General features: G+C 33.3%; 1 protein-coding gene across 3 annotated transcripts in view; it reads left to right on the forward strand.

Annotated features, from left to right (window-relative positions):
• SGCZ (sarcoglycan zeta) overlaps positions 1-17,325 on the forward strand; it is a gene marked incomplete at both ends in the record, with an annotated part of 334,730 nt that overhangs the window by 238,828 nt on the left and 78,577 nt on the right. For 2 of the 3 annotated variants that reach the window (XM_079534835.1, XM_079534837.1), the window contains one exon: positions 5,372-5,473. The exons of the other annotated variant lie outside the window; for it this stretch is intronic. In XM_079534835.1, coding sequence (XP_079390961.1) covers positions 5,372-5,473 — 102 coding nt within the window. The remainder of the gene's footprint in view (positions 1-5,371; positions 5,474-17,325) is intronic. 3 annotated transcript variants of the gene reach the window in all.

A 17,325-nucleotide genomic window follows, 5' to 3' on the forward strand; every position in this document is an offset into this window, starting at 1 on the left:
GATTGATTTAAACTTCACATCCTTCTCACCACATGGTTTCTACTGAAACTGTTAGATTCTATTAGAGATTTTCAGCAGGTCTGGAAATCTTTTCTTATTGTTTAAATATCTGAAATGTTGGATAGGTAGGGGGAGAACTGCATAGTCAGATTGTACATTCTTACTGTTTGGTTTTAGAAACATACGGTTCATAATTTGTTTAAAAAGACTATTAAGTAAAATAATTCTGGGAAAGCTGTACCTTAATCTAAAATACAGTGAGGACAGATAACATCAAATCCAGTTTTTTTCATACACTACTAAAATGCATGTCAGTGTATGAATGGAAAATAAAATAGCTATCCATGACAGAGAATGAAATCAGACTGTAAAAAAGAAAAAAAAAAAAGAAAAAAAAAAAGAAAAAAAAATGCTGCATTGAGAGAGATGTTTTCTGTTAATGCAATCCCATGTAGACTTGCATTTTCAAGTTTACTCTCATAACTGGGGAAGCCAGACTGTGCTTTATACCTTTAAAAAGCAATCTAACAGGCAACATTTATTCAGGATACTCAGTTCCTCTTATACTGCACAGGGGTCTGTCTTTCTCCCTTTCTACAGCTTTTTTAGTTAAAATCTATTTGTTACTGCTACATTTCTACAAGCTGTATTTTTTTCCTCAGTCACAGCATACACCTCAAACACTGTAGCCCTCTACTATAGTCATTTCTCTCCCCACTTTTCCCTGCTCTTGGATGTCATTTGCACAGTTATAGCTATAAGTTTCAGCAGAGAGATGAAGGGAGATATTTACATCAATTTTTGCCATTGCAGTGTTTTTTTTCCTTGATATATTTCTATCAATTTGCTGTTTGTGAAATTCACAGTAACCTTTCCTTGCAAAGAACGAAAACTCCCTGTATTTTCATTGCTGGTCCCCGTGCCCTCCTGCCTCCCCTTCTGTTTACACAGGCCAGTAGCTGACTATAGTTTTTCGTTTTATTATCCATAGTTTTATGTTTTATTATCATGCCCAAACACCATTTTCCTCCAGCTGGAATTTTTATGTAGCTCTCTTTATGAAACCCAGCCCTTTGTGTGTGTGAACACAGTACAAATAATTTGCCTTGTCAACTTCCTCCTTTTGCATATCTAGTATTTTATCATCACTATAACTACTACTGTAGATAATCTTCCCAGTCATCCACAGCATTCTGTCTGCCACTCTACAGAGTTGATTCTGTGCAAGCACTGTCTGGCTGCAGCCAAAACACTGGTGTGTTGTCAACTCTGATGATGTAGTCATAAATCCAAAAAAGTATTTCCATACAAGCTGCTATGAAGAAAACTAGCTCTATCCAAGCTAGATATGGTATTCTGTATTAGTATTTATTTGTTGTAAGACTGTACTTGTATACTTCATTCAAGTGTATTTTTGTACTTGAATGAAAGCAAATCACAAATGCAAATGATAATTTGAATATCTGTTGCCTGGAAATCGTTAAGTAAATTGGGCAGTTTACCTGGATGATTAGCAAAAGGATTGCCTAAACCAAACAATAATTGTAATATTATATCAGAATCATATACATTGGAAGTTGCAAGTATACCTTAAGACAAAACTCTTATCCAGTTCTGTTTTAAAATTTAATATTATTTTCTTGCTTTTTTGGGGAGGAGCATTGTAAATAGACTGATCTTCATACAAATGGGTGCATTAAATGGACTGAGAACACTGGATTTGTTTCTGATTTATCTTTTCAGTTTTAATGACTTTTTAAGTATGACTTTTTTTTTTTCTCTGTAACAGCCTAATTCTAACTCAATGATATAAAAAAAAAAAACATTTATTCCAACCCGAACTGAAACTGGGTGGGGAATTTTTGATGAAGAAAACCTAGTAAGCAATGATTCCGTGATGGAGGAGAACCTTGTTAAGCGCATTGTAATACATATCTAACTATTTTCCTTATTTTACTGTTCAGTCTTATTTCATAACAGATATTGCACATGCTCCAGGAACTTGCTTTCTGGAAGATTATTGCACTTGTCAAGCTGTTAAGGTCACAGGTACCCTATTCAGTCTATATCTTATCACACTATTTGTGGCTCTCAATCTGGAATACTTTGTCTTTTCATACTGAATTGTTTTACTGAAAATGGAATGCTCCTGTATGTCCAGAGTCTTTCTGCATTCAGACTGTTGCACTTGGGTAGGTGGGTAGCTGAATTTTGGAAAAAAATGAATGATGTGGTCTTAGAAATGTCGCTCAGAAAAAAAAATATATATATTGACACTGTAACCTGTGCTTTTAGTTTGTTTGAGACAGTGATAATTTAAATTTTCTGTGCATATCAACTTCCTGTTGTTGAAAACAAACAAAAAGAATATGATGAGCACAAAAAAGAAAATGACAAATTAATTTTTGTATTTCAGTTCACTTTCTGTAACATAAGAACAGTATCGCTTAGTGTAAACCCACCAAAAGTATTTTGAAAATTAATTAAGAATTGTGTGGAGCTCCAGAAATTCAGTAATAAGCACTTAGGAAAGCAGAAGCAAAGACAAAGATTGACAGTCCTGTTTTCAGAGCAGACTTTCAACAGATTACAATAAATCAATAGTAAAGAAAATAGTGAGGTGATAGGAGAATAAGAAGTGACCCTCAGCAGGGGATTGAAACTAGGTGCTCTTTGAAGTGCTTTCCAACCCAAATCATTCTGTAATTCTAGCTCATTTTTAAATGAGTAGTGTGAAAGTTGTGTGAAAAAAGCAGGGATTCAGGAAAGAGAATATTTTGTATGATTATAGATTTTATCATATGCCTGCAAATAAGATGGCTCAATAGAAGTTTTCTAGACATTTCTAGTCTTAAGAATTTTGTTTTTTTCAGTTTCATTGTGAATAGTAGTTAACGTCTGGCAGTTGCAGACATTCTGCACAAGCAGATGTAACAACATATTGAATTTGCTTTTTCAGTTCTAAAATGTGTTTATACCTAAAAAAAATAAACTGGTGTCGTTCTTGTTTAGTATTTATTCACTGCCAAATTATTACAACATGGTTGTTCTCCTTTCTCAGGTTATTTTATCCTATGATTATTTTATATGCTAGTCCTACAAGATACATAGAAAAATGAAATTGTTGAAATTTAGAGTTACTGGATATTAGTGAAGGCTGTACTTGGAAAAGCACTATACAATTTCTTTATTTATCTTTCTTCTCAAAAATAGACAACACTGCTTTGTATTTTGCCCTGTTATAAAATATCAGCTATTTGTAACCTTTTTGTATTAAAAGATCCTTTTGTAGTGATCTGTAGTGGTCTATGTATAGTGATATATATTGATATATACATATATATATATGGAAAGATCAAGATACAACATAGTTACTGTTTGGTGATTAAGATGTCAAAAAAAGAATACAGATAGCCCTTTTGCCACACAAACACGCACAAAGGCAGTTACTGGCTTAGCATTTTCAAGCGTTGCTAAATATTAGATGGACCATTACAGAGTCTGCAATAGCTCTCCTTGTGCCACAATACTTTAGCAAGTACATTTTGTATTGTATGTAACCTTAGCAGTAGTTTTTGTTATTCTGTATTTTGTCTGCTTTGGAGTGAAGTTATATTTATTTTATTGCTCTGAAAGTTTCTGGTTTTGTAGTCAGACATCTACAAGTACTTTCAGACTTGAAATGTGAAAGCATAATTCCCAAAAGCACGTTTTTTTACAGATCTATTGTACTTTGAAAAGTTGTCTGACACTATATCCTTGAGTTTGGGAAATTATTTCAGTTGAATTGCATTGTATACAATGTCATTTTATTTTCCTCTCTTAAATTATTTACAGTCATACTTCAGATGTAGATAACAATAGTATCAATTGAATACCTGCCATGTTGGCATCATTATTTGTTTTAGAAAAGGGAATCGTGATAGTTTCTAGACTATCTTTAGGTAAGTATAAATGTGGGTACTTTGGTGTCCTCTTCCAGCATCAGCTGTATCAGCTGTGGATACTGCCATCAAGCTGTGTAGGACTGCTCAGCAGGTCAAGGTTATACAATATGGCCAAAAGCAGAAATACAAGTTCTTGCTTCTCTACTGCAGTACACTTAGTAATTGCTTCTAAGCATTTAATCATCAATTAGGTCACATTTGCTAATTTTGCACTGAAGTGAGTCAAATTGTGTTCCACTGGCTGCACAGTGAAGAATTATCTTCTGTCAAGAATATAGTAACAGGTACAATCTTGAATCTCAGTCAGTGTGAAAAATGATCCTGTCTCTAAGTTTGAAACTGATTTCATTGCTTTAACTGTAAGAGTACAGCTAAAGCATTGCTGTGCTGCTTTAATTTGTATATATTTTGTTGTGCATTGGATCATTTTGTTGGCTTTTTTCATCCAGTCTTTTAGAGTAGCCTGTTTCTTATTTCTATCCAGATTAAAACAAAACAAAAACAACAAAACTTTTCATTTTGAAGTCCTTTTCACTAGTAACATGTTCTTAGTATTCTTAGTAAAGATGAGCAACTACTAATTACAAAACTTTTTTTTTTTTTCCCCGTAGGATGTTTTCCTGTGACCTGACATAATGTTTTCTAATATTACACTACAAAAAATAGTTTGCTTTAAAAAATATTGCATACATTTTTTAGAGATAACTAATAGCATAGCAGGTGTAATTCAGGATCCAGCTTCGTCTCCACAATGAAGGCATATGTAAAATTATCTACACTTGCACCATTGCATTACATCCAGCCAAGGAATAATGTGTGTAGATCACCACCAGAGTGGGGTGTGCAGTCAAATGCCACAGGTCCCAAGTGAGGATTTATCTCTTAGTTCCTCTGTCTAGCTCCTGTCCCTATCGGAAGAGCTGGGGTCAGTGCAAGCTTTATCACGAACAGTTCATGTGAACTTTTTCCATATACTCACTGAAATTCCTAGGCACCAGATGGTAGTACTTCAGAAAAGAAAAAAAAAAAAAAAAAAAGCAATATAGAGAGAGTTCATGGTATTTTTGTAATGCAAATCATCAGAGATCCAAGAAGTTAACGATACAATAGTAATTTTAAAACAGATTAGACCAGTGGATAATTATGTTTGTCTCTGTTTTACTCGAAACTGTTTATTGGCTGGACATTCTGAGTATCTTCAGTCATATTTCAGTTGACCCGCACCACAGACCTTACTATGATTTGACTACTAACCATAAGAAAGAATTTATTACACTTTGCTATTCTGTGGGACGTTTCACTTCACCATTTGTATCCTAGCACTCATTTTATACTTTTAGATATTAGGCCAGGTACTATTATTTTCACTTTGTTCTGGATAACATTTCATAAAGTGAAATGTATGTATATGTTATTGATTGTAGGATGGAATGGGAAATTTGAGAGTCACTAAAAAAGGAATACGACTTGAAGGAATATCTGAATTTCTACTTCCACTATACGTGAAAGAAATCAATTCCCGAAAGGTAGGTGATTTTTTTATATCATTTTTTCCCTTAATATGCAGCTAATATAAATGTTCTCTTCAGCCTCAAACTACACAGTTTCGTTATTACACCTCCTAAATTAGCAATCCATAGAGGTTTGTTTTGAGAATATATAACAGCGAAATCTTCCTTCGTGCCATTTTTTTTCCTGAAACTTTGCTTGCCACTTAAAAGAAATGCATCATCCTTAAAAACAAGACTAAAAACCTATATTTCATATTTGAAATGATGTTGGCATTGAGAATGGAGCGTTTGAACTCTTCATCAGTAGTTAAGTCTAGAAGTACAAGGTGAATTATGTAATGTGTAAAATGTATTGAAATTGTCAGTGATTTTATTTCCTTTCTGTTTTTAGCTAGAATGGTTTCTTTTTTTTCTTTTTTCTTCTCTCTCTCTCTTTTTTTTTTTTTTTTTTTTTTTTTTTACAGACAATCTTGTTGAACTGTATCATGTCTCTAGCTTGTAATTTTTCAAGGCAAGCCATTTTAAAATGCCGTTTAAATGCAGTCATTTTCTTATGTGGTAGCAGATTATTATAAAGAAAAGAAGGAAAAGAAAATACTACAGAAACTCAGTGCAGATCATTTTGATATAGGTGTTTTCACTCATTCGTGCTATTTATTCAACATTATTGGTATAGTATAAATGATTTAGAAACAAAAGTCTCTTAAATTCTCTTCACAATTCATACAATCTATAATTAGAGAAGAGTTTTACAACACTTTTCAATCAACCATGTGTAAAGAATTGTAGTATGTATAGAGCTAAAGCTGGCAAGAAAGAAATTTTATTTACCGTCAGTGTCTTTATGGAAAATTCTTTAGAGTCTGTTAAAATCTAGCTTTTGTCTGTATACGGAATGTCTCAAGTACATTCATAAATGAGATCATGACAGCTTCCCATTTCTCTTAATTAGTTCACTCTTGTGTTAATGGATGTATGAGATGAATGACAAATCCATTGGTCCTTTTTTTTCTGTAAAACTACCATATTTCAATATTTGACGGAGAAACAATATTATTCTTGATAATGAAAAACTATTTCATAATGAGATTATTAATCTCATCCTCAACAATTTTGAATCTTTAAGGCTTTAATAAACATATATCTTTGATTTTTCAATTCATCATACATTCAGTTACAAAACATTGCTCGTAATGTTTATTTTATAATAGTAGCTTAAAATATTAATTACTAGCTAACATTACAAAATAAGTAGAGTTGTTTCTGAATAAGTGCAAATATCATAGCTTTGATGTTGGTTAAAATGTTGGAATTCTAAAAACAAGCAAACAAAATACCTACCAAAGCAAAGCAACTTAGAAAACACTCAATGCATAATTAAATAAATGACTTTTTAAGCATTGATCAGTAAGATCAGATTCTGCCTTCCAAAATTGGAAAGGCATCTACAATGGGGAACACTGCTCGTGTGTATATTATTTCTATAATGTTCTATTGTTTCCTTAAGAATTTTGTAATTTTAGTGTTCTTCAAATTAGTTAGAATAGTCTTTTATCTATTTCTAAATGAACAGAATAGTATGGAGTACTAAACTGTCAGAATCAGTAGAATCCAAAACACATCTGAAACTGCCAAATTTGTTCTTTTACATGCACATGCTGCTTATTTTTGTAAAGGAAAGTTGCTCTTTAAGTACGTTTACCCATTTCCCATTAAAAAACAGAGACAATGAAGTGATATCACCCAATTAACCCCTGATGCAAACTGTAATGAATTTAGTAGTGTTATTTTGGAACATCTGTATTTCTCTGCATTAGCGATGTGATTTGTAGACTGACTCCTGGGAGCTCTCTCTAGGACTGTCAGCATTGCAGGTCAGGGCTTCATAACTTTTCCACAGGCATAACAAGGCAGAGTGAGGTGGGAAGACCAATGATATTATCAGCAGGTTGCAGCAGCTGGTGCTAAGAAAGATTCTGTGCTTATATGGGAACTATCTGTTAGCTAGATTTGGAGCTGGTAAAACATGTTCATGCAGTATAATTTAATTCTTTGAATCCTGTTGCTACCGAGGTGTACAGATATCCTGGAAGCCTCAATTAAGAGGCTTTTTTTGTATTATCAAAAAGTCACAAAGACACCTAAGAGTCTGCCATCTTTACTGCTCAGTGCAAAGTTCAGTGCTTGTTTCTGCAGTTACTGGTGACATACCTCTCTGATAAAATCTACAATGGCCCACAGTTCATTTTTCTAATATCACTCTTCAGCCTTACCCTTCATCTGTCACTCAAGATAAAGCCATTAGTATGGCATAAATAAAAGGGCTCCTTAAGTCATTTGACTCTCAACATGATGTAGTTCCAGTGTACTGAAAGCTCAGTGTCAATTTATTGGCTATGAACAAGATCTAAATGTTTCTTAATCAGAAGATTTGCCAAGGGACAAGTCACTTATATTTGTTGGTGGTCTCTGTAGCGGCTGTCATTCTGAAATTGAGTTGGCTATACTCACTGTTCACTGACAGCAGATAGACCTTCATGATTCATGGTTTTGCCCTTGATTTGCTATACTTCACTGAAACTTATCTGGGGGTCATCCAATTGTGCAAGTCTATCTTCTGAACACATCATTTTTTCATGTCAACCTGGACTCCACTTATTATTACTGTGATTTGTTGCTCATCCAAGGAAGATGTCTGGTTGTATACAGAAAATTCTGACTTAATATTATTGAAGATCTTTATTTTGGTTGATTGGAACTCATGAATAAAGTCATGAGTGGCTATATCCACTCGATTTTATATGAGCCTGAGGAACTGAATTTGATTTGGGAACACTTCTTCAGAAAGATGTGGGAAGTTAATTAAGTAGAAACTGTTATTCTGCTTTTTGTTGTTGTTGTTTTGGCATCAATTGCATCTTCGATTTTGAAATAGTTCCTTGATGTAATGCATGTGTGTTCCATTGGGGCAAATTTAACTGAAACAGTGATATTTCTTTTTGGTGATTACCATATCCTGTATGTGATTCTAATACTCACTGAAACTGAGTATACTTTGTGCTGTTTTAACTATGTGAATTATCTGAGAAATTACATTATTTTTGTTTTTGTTTCTTTTTCCCTGAACAACTTTAAAATAATGCCATTGGAATTTACAGAGGCTAAGCAAACCCTTAAAAACCATGCATATTTAAAATTAAGAATGATTTCTATTCATTTTTCCAAACAAAATATGATACAAACCAGGAACAAAAAAAGACCTGAAAAGGAGAAAAATCTACATATTCTTTATCTTATCTCTTTAGGCAGAAATTTATGCATATGCCTGTAGGGAAAAAAAAGAAAAAAAAAGAAAAAAAAAAAGTGGAATGGGGCAGGAATAGGAGAAATTAGGGGGAAAATATCCTTGTATGTCATTAAGTATAAGTGAAGTACATATGTTATCTTTCCCCAAATACTTCCAGTCTATTAACCATGATATAGGGACTAGGGAGATAATTTGTAATGAATTTCATTCAAATCAGGCTGTGCTCTTACTTGCAGGCCTTTAGAATGCAAAGATGCATTTTGCCAAAAATAACTGTGAACAGTGTGCTTTTAAGCTTACTAGGAGATCTACCTTGTATCCAAAGACTCAGTGTATTGACAGCAATGAATGCACGTGTGGGAAAAATTCTGCTGGGAGCTGTCAGCATGGATTTATGAAATAGAAATTATATCTGGCCAACCTGACAATCTTTTACAACAAGGTGAGGAGTGTGGTGGATGAGAACTACTACTGTTGATTATCATGTCTTTAGACCCTATGTTCTACCACATTCTTTTTGAATGAAGTACATGTTAAATAAGAGGGCAGTGAGATAGACTGAAAACAGGCGGAATTGCTGGCTTAAAATTTTGTGCTCGTTGGTCTAGCTGGAGGCCAGTCACTTATGGCACACTTCTGAGTCCAATACTAAGGCCAACAGTGTTTATTTTCTTCATGAATGACCTGGACATGTGGACTGCAACTTCAGCAAGTTTGCACACGATTTGCACACGATAAATATGGATAAATTTATTTCATATTTTGGAATGAAATAGAACTATTAAAGTCTTTTTTTTTTTTTTAATGTCAGTTTTGTTTTCAGAATACTTTGTATTTGATATGATGTATATGTAAAATATTTGCAGACGAATCATATAAAGTAGATAAACCATTCATGATCTTGAAAACAAAAGTGGTCAAACTGAAAAACAGAATCTGCATGTTACTGTAGAAGTGCTGGAAATGTTCAAGAAGAAATTGCAAAGCAATTTTTGTTTAGTGACAGCTGATGTAAAGTCAGAGAAGTAAACTTCCACAGTTTTATGAGCCAGTTTAGAAAGCGATAGTTTTTCCATCTCTCTATGAAACTTACCAGACTTACATTGTATTAGATTGAGGTCTTTTTCTTCCCCCCTATTATTGTTCGCAGCATTTCTGTATTCTGTGAGGGGAAAAAAGAAAAGAAAAGAAAATTAATCTGGAAAAGAAAATACAGGTTTATTTTGGAGAAATATAATAGCTTTGAGACATTGCTCACAATTTATCTTGCATGATAATAGAGAAAATTAATGAATATTCAGAATCTTACATTTACTTCTAAGTACAAGTTGGGGAGTAAATATCACATCTATTTTTACATTCTGTGATTAGGACACCAATCCTCTCTTATAGTAACAACTTGTTTGTTCCTCCACAGCCTGTGACTACTACTGGCAAATAAAAAAAAAAAAAAAGAAAGAAAAAAAAAGGCATACATATTACTATCTCCAGTTTGAAGTGTTTGGTTTTTTTTTTGTTTTCAGGGAGAACCAAGTTGGATTTCACTGCTTTCAAAATCTACAGCATTTGTTAATTTTTCATTTTTCCATGACAGATGAGCAGATATTTGTAGTGTACATATCTATATACAGCAGCTTACATTTACTGATCACTGTTAAGTACTGAAGACTTTATGGATACTAAGTGTGCTTTTTGAGTTCTTAGTATACAGCCTTTTGTTATCATAAGAAATATGTCATGGTATAAACCTGCAGTTTCTGAAATAACTAATCACCAGCAATGAAAGTTTCTCTTCCGAATATTCTCTTAGAGTATTTTTTGTTTATTTTTTACTACTCCCTGAAGAAGGTTCCAATCCATCTCTTGCTTTGATTGAATTTTCAAACTCCTTTGTATATGTCTGACATCCTTTCCTCTATTAATTTAAATTTCTTTTTTTTTTTTTTTTTTTTTTTTTTTTATGGTGCCATATTAATTTCTCACAATCTATTGAACTTCTGTCTGTTTTAGGAAGTGCAACTGCAACATTTTAGGAATGTGCAACTGCAAAACTACTTATAATGAAGTATCAAATAAAGATGAGGTAGAAAAGGTAAACAAGTACAAGAAGTTCTACAGGCTTCTTAAGGAAGTAGTAATAAAGAATTACTAAAATATTTGCAGTTGCAGCAACAAGTGTATTTTAGTTTTGTAACATTTTCCTTTTTCATTATGTTAGCCATTGCAAGATATACTGGTAACTTTCTTTTCTTACAGATCTTCAGTGTGTAAGAAAATAAGAGTAATTTTTGTTTATAGATGTAAAAAACTTAAGTTCTACTTTTCATCATAGCAGCAGAATTTTTGGTACTATTGTTACTCCAAAGAAGTTTTGAATTTATTATTTAAGAAAAAAACGTAAGTACTGTTTATTTCAGAACAAGAACAGTGTTTGTACCCTGTCCTACTGTCCTACATCCAACAGTGATAACAAATAATACTAAGGTTAGTTGAAAGCATTACTGACATTACTCATGAAGAGCATCTTCATGAAAATAATTGCCCAATGCAAAACAATTTTAAGTCTTCATTACAAAGTATAAGCATGCTGTTAATCTGTATTATTTTAAAGTTCAACTGTAGCAACAATGTGCAGTCTAGACCACTGATACATCAAATGTTTATGTAATAAATCAGACTTTAAACACTTATCAAGATTCTGCTTTATTTGACAAAGTTTAAAATTAAGCATCAAAAAAAGTTTAGATCTAATTGCCATCTTAAATTTTCTAAGGACAAATCTTCAAGCTATAGAAAAAATCTTGAAATAGAAAAGAAAAACAAAACTAGTGCACTGCTGTTTGATGTATTATTTATGTCCTAAAGATACTAAGGGTAATTTTTTAAGAAATTCAGTAGGAAGTGAATACTGGAAAAAACTGGGAAGAACATTAGACTATGGATGTTATAATTCATCAGTGAGATTGAAGTAATGAAAACTCGCAAGGAAAGTAAAAGTCTTATAACAGAAGTAGTGAACAAGTTTTAACATCCTGCACTGGAATTGGTAATTACAATTTCAGCATCATGATTGTACAAGAAACATCTGGGGATTTACAGAAAAGCTGGCTCTTGGGCTTCAGCCAGAGACTCATTTGTACCTTCAGCTGAATTCAAATCAGTTGTTCTGCTAAGAAAGTAACTGCATTTCACAAGGTTTGTTAATTTACGGAGGCAATCTGTCATGCACAGTTCTGCCAACAGCCACTACAGTATGTGCTCTTGCAGAAGTCTGTGCAAGTATAAATGGTAATTGCAGTGGCATGGGTGTAAGCTGGTGATGGTCAAATGGTTTTTGGTCTGGAGCCTAGCTAATTTTCATTAGTAACACTGAAATATCTGTCAATATTGAACTTGGCACTTTGGCACTTCAGTAGTGATCTACATGAAAAGTGTCACAATGATTTTTAGTAGAAAGGAAAACTGAATTTTATGCTAAGAGTATAGAATGACTATAAATGTTTTTATTATTTTTTTCACTTGCTAGAATTAGGATATAAATAAAAAATGTCTTAAAAGAATTTCTCGCTTTGTTTCTCCACTAGGTATGTGCCAGATCAGAATCTTCCTTTAAATCTGTGGTATTTCTTTTTGAGTAAACTGCACATCTACAAAATCCCCAAGAAAAGTCCTTGATACTTGTGTTGTCATTTTCATCAAATGTAGGCACTTTGAAATGCCAGTAAACTCTCATGGCAGGATGAGCCAAAGCACTTAAGACAGAAGATTTCAGAGTGAATCAGCTTTTTTATATCTACTATATGTCCTAGAAGTAGAAAATCTGGTTTTAGAAATGCTTTAGTAAAAATATCATGATTATCCAAATCTGAGGTACCACACGTTCTGTCAAGATGCAGATGCTGCTTCTGTATTTGTAAGATACACTTCTGTAGTATGTGCTAGTATTTTGCAACACTGATTCATATCGAAAGTATGCTAATTTTTGGAGTAGCTTCACTGACTCTTCAGTACAAATAAGGTGAATACAACATTGTTCTTAGGAAAATGAGAAAGGTTATGAATACTTACTGCAAAGGTAAGGTGGAGAGAATACCCAAAAGCAGCGGATACGAGAATGAAGAAGTGCATCTTTATCTTACATTAATGGGATTTGTACATAGAGAAGACCAGTATGTTGAGGGGACTGGGGGGAAGTAAACTTTATACTAAGCTATGGCACCTACTGTTCACTTTTTTTTCCTCCAAAATCTTCTCCTATTTATTGAAAAACAATAGCTTGAAATACTTCACAAGTTTTCACAGACACAAAGAAATTTGATATGAATATCTAAACTGTTTTTCAGTGGAATATGCAAAAGGCCACATTCACACTCTGTCAAGATGTGCTTTGTACCTTGTTCTTAGGACTTTAAGCTATTTATCAGCTATTCTTCATACTGCTAGAGGAGCATTAAGATCTGTTCTGGCTACAGATAGAATCAGCACCAGTATTTGTGTATTTCTGTGCACTTCGAAGGTTGCAGCTGTTGGTTAGTCTGGACTTTTAACTGTATTTCTGCAGTTTGATGTAATTTCTGATCCATGTATTGGAAGTGACACCTGGTGAGCATGGCGTAGATGCTTTGTGTGAGTTCAGTAGCCTAAAACAATAACTAGTTCTGTGTAGGAAATTTTGCCACATAAGTATATTACAGGAACAATAACAGACGTAAATCTCTTTTTCACTTTGAGTTTAGTACTCAGATGTAAACATCTGTGTACAACTGTATTAATATCTTTTTTCATTTTACAGTTAGGGACTCTGCATTTCACCCCTGTCCTTATCTTTTAGTGGAGTGAGAACCATGATGGCACAAATCATCTCCTTATCTCCCGTGTATCTCATTTTCTACATAGGACCCACCTGAGGATATATACAGAACATCTGTCTGGTATGCATGACATTCGGGTCAGGATCACAAGTTGTACTGCATAATTCAGAAGGAATTGCAGATGCATCCAGCATAATATACCCTTGCTTTAAAATTCCTCCAAATGAATAAACCAAGTGCAAACTTGGAACAAACATAGGAATCAAAGTAAATTAACATAAACCAAGATTTAATTGTGGGTGATTCCCAGCTGGAATCTAATGCTTTTCAGCTCTAGCCTGATAAGACTTTCCTGTTCAGTCAAAATTGTCTAAAGCCTTCGGAAATGGAGACATCCTAGTACAAGGATGAAATCACCCTTTATGAGAAACTTAAAATCAATTAAGCTGAGATTACCAATTTCTTCTATGTGGTTTTCTGTGTGAAAAGATGAGAGAGACTTAATTGCATACTTGGCTCAAATTTCAGCTCATACAAAACATTTAGTGCAATATCACTTATTCCTTAAAACAGGATACACTTAGATAAAATAACTGAATATACTAAGTATGTGAATGGTTCCTATTTTATATGATCTTATATGAAGGTCAGTAAACACTTTAACTTTTACTATGATATTCTGTATATTTTTGATTTTATAATATATTCTGTAGTATTTTAATATGTAATATAATATTTCATTTTTTATTTTAATAGATTAAGTGAAAATTTGCTCTCGAATATTAATTCTAGTGAACTGCTTTTTTCTCTGTAGCTGGATATACAGAACCTCAGAGTTTAATCTTCATTTTACAATCCTTTTCAATTGTGATTCTAGTTGCTTAAAGCTGAACCTCCTATAATTTATTTCGTCCCATCTAGCATTTCAGTTTTCGAGAGTGTACTTGTAAAATACATCTTCTGGTTCTCTTCTATTACTCTCCTTTGGTGTACATTATGGCATGGTCTCAGCACATGTAAACCAGATTACTTTTCAGCAAAACTTAACTGGAATATGTTGACATTGTTAACATAGGGAAAACAAAACAAAAGCAAAACAAGCAACAAAAACACAGAAAAAACACTAGGTACTTCAGCACCAAAAGTGTCATTCTCATATTCTATCACTTCACTGTAAATGTAAGTACAACCAATTTATTTATTTCAGTAATCAAACTGTCACTGTAGGTTTAAGCAGAAGTTTTAATTAATGTCTGCAATAGTGATCTAGGCTATGTACTTTCTCACAGACCCTTTGGATATGTTTCTGTGATTACAAAAACAACTAATAGTGATAGAGAAATCTTTAAAGACTGAAATTTCCAAGTGAGAAATATTAATGAAAAATTATTTACACTGAGAATGAAAAAGAAACCTTTTCCAGTTTTGACTTCTAAAAGTTCATTAGTTTCTGAAAGCTCTTAATAATATTGGATTTTAGGTATCCGTTCTTTTTGCTTGTAAATCTATTGTGCTTGTCTGTACAAATAGGAAGCTATTTTGAATAAGGTTTAATGGGCAAAGAATCTACATAGAATTAGAATTCACTTATTTGTTTGTATATACTTGTTCACAAACTTCCACAGAAATACCTTTCCTTTTTTGTTCAGTGTTTTCCTTGTAAAGGTTTTCATCCTTTTTTTTTTTTTCTTTTTTTTTTTTCTGTATTTTATTTTTATTTTGTTTTATTTAGCCCTTTGAGGACATTCAAGTGTTTAAGAGAAATATTTTAGAGGTTATACTAAAATTCAGTGTTAGCTAGCCAAAAGAAATGATTCTTCAGCTACATTCATTGTTGGCATAGCCTCACCTCAAATATTGCGTGTAGTTCTGAGCTCCACGATATATAAAGTAAGGTACTTGAGGGCATCAGATATGGTAACAGAGCTGCAAAGCATGTCCAGGACTGAGAGGAAGAGGAGGACACTTGAGTTGTCCAGTCTAAAGAAGAGGAAGCTGAGGAAAGGCTTCACTTCTCTGTAACTCCCTGAGAAGGGGAGTAGAGGGAGGTGCTGGGCTCTGCTCTAGAAGCCAGTGGCAGTATGGGAATGACACAGAATTGCACCAGGGATGGAATAGACTGGACATTATGAAAAATTTCTGTATTGTGAGTGTAGAATCTCCTCGAGAAGCAGTTGATGTCTCAAAGCTGTCAGCATTCAAGCAGGCTGGGACAGTGTTCTCAGAAATATGCTGTAATTTACAGTTACTTCTGAAGTGGTCAGGCAATTAAACTAGACTATCTTTTCAGGTCCCTATACCATTTCATTCATAAATTATCAGAATATGCAGGGAAATTTTTATTTTCACTGTTCTCTTGAGGATAACCCTTTTGCTTTTGTTGTGAATACAATTGTCTTCTTGATTACCTGAATTATTTTATGTGAGCTAATTATTTATTCTGCAGTTCATCACAAACAGTAGACCTTAAACGGTAGACTTTACTTCCCACTCTGCCTTTTGACTAAGCTCCATTCAGTGTCTTGGAAGAATCTTTGGTAATTTAATGTATTACTAATTTGTTTTTATACTGAATACATAGAATTTCCAGCCTAAACAATGTGTTACTTTGTCCTAAATTCTCTAAGAAGTTGGGTTAATAAACATAAACCATTATTGCACAAAGCTGGGAAATTGAACAAGTATCTGCTAGCCTTTTGAATGTTTTTTTTTCTTCCAATCTAAGGCAGGTATAAAGGGTAAGGTTGAGAGTAAACAATTCATCTTAGTTAGACAGTCTTTAAAGATAAAAGATTTCTCAGTGGTATTTCATACCACTTTTGAGACAAGAGGGTACTGTTTCTAGGATTCGTGTGAGTGCTTAAAATTTGCATCTTTATTCTTTTATTTAATTATTTATTTATTGCACTGCAATGAATTCAAAGCCTAGGAGAAGCGGAATTTTGGAAGGTCAGTAGGCTTTTTTTTTTTTTTTTTTTTCCCCTGCATTTTAGACAAGATGACCTCTGCATATCAATTTCTTTTCTGTAAAACAGTGATAACAGCACTTTTCCATTTAGGAAGGTTGTAAGGCTAGATAATTTAAAAGATTGTGTGAGTTGTTAGATTGTTAGGTGATGTGAGTGAATGATAACATCAGGTCATAGTGGTATGAGTACAACAAAGAAATATTCAGTTACTGTGGACTATTTTATATTGAGCATACTGAGATTATCAGTAATGTTCTGTGCCCTCAGTTGCTATTACTACCATCATTTTGTTTTTTTTGTAGAAGATGTAGTTTACAAACATTATCTTAAGTTCATCCTTCTCCTTTAAATTATTTTTTATTTTTTTAGTACTAATCAGACATAAATTTCTTGTGATCTGTGATGTTTATTTTTTCTAATCAGAAAAAGTAGGTCCTAGCCTTATTTTATTGCTTTACTAAAACAGATTTGCTAATGAGGCTACCCATACCGTTTCCCTACTTAAAAATAAATAAATAAATAAATTGATAATGATTTTGGTCCTGACTGGGGAAGAAGGATAAACAGTTTTGTTATAAATTGTTTCTAGCAAATGTCTTCATCCTTGGAGATGCTTGAGGAGCAGGAGCACTAACACTAGCAGTAGAGCAAATGAAAGTAAACAGCAGCTACACTGTCAAGGTAAGATAGAAAAATAGGAAGGTATAATCCATCCTGCTTGTCTGAAATGTATCCTTCCACAACAGTGGAATCTCTGTGTATGCATGTACTTGAGTGTAA

This window comes from Tetrao urogallus, assembly GCF_951394365.1.
Source record: "Tetrao urogallus genome assembly, chromosome: 4".
NCBI classification, from domain to species: Eukaryota; Metazoa; Chordata; class Aves; order Galliformes; family Phasianidae; genus Tetrao; species Tetrao urogallus.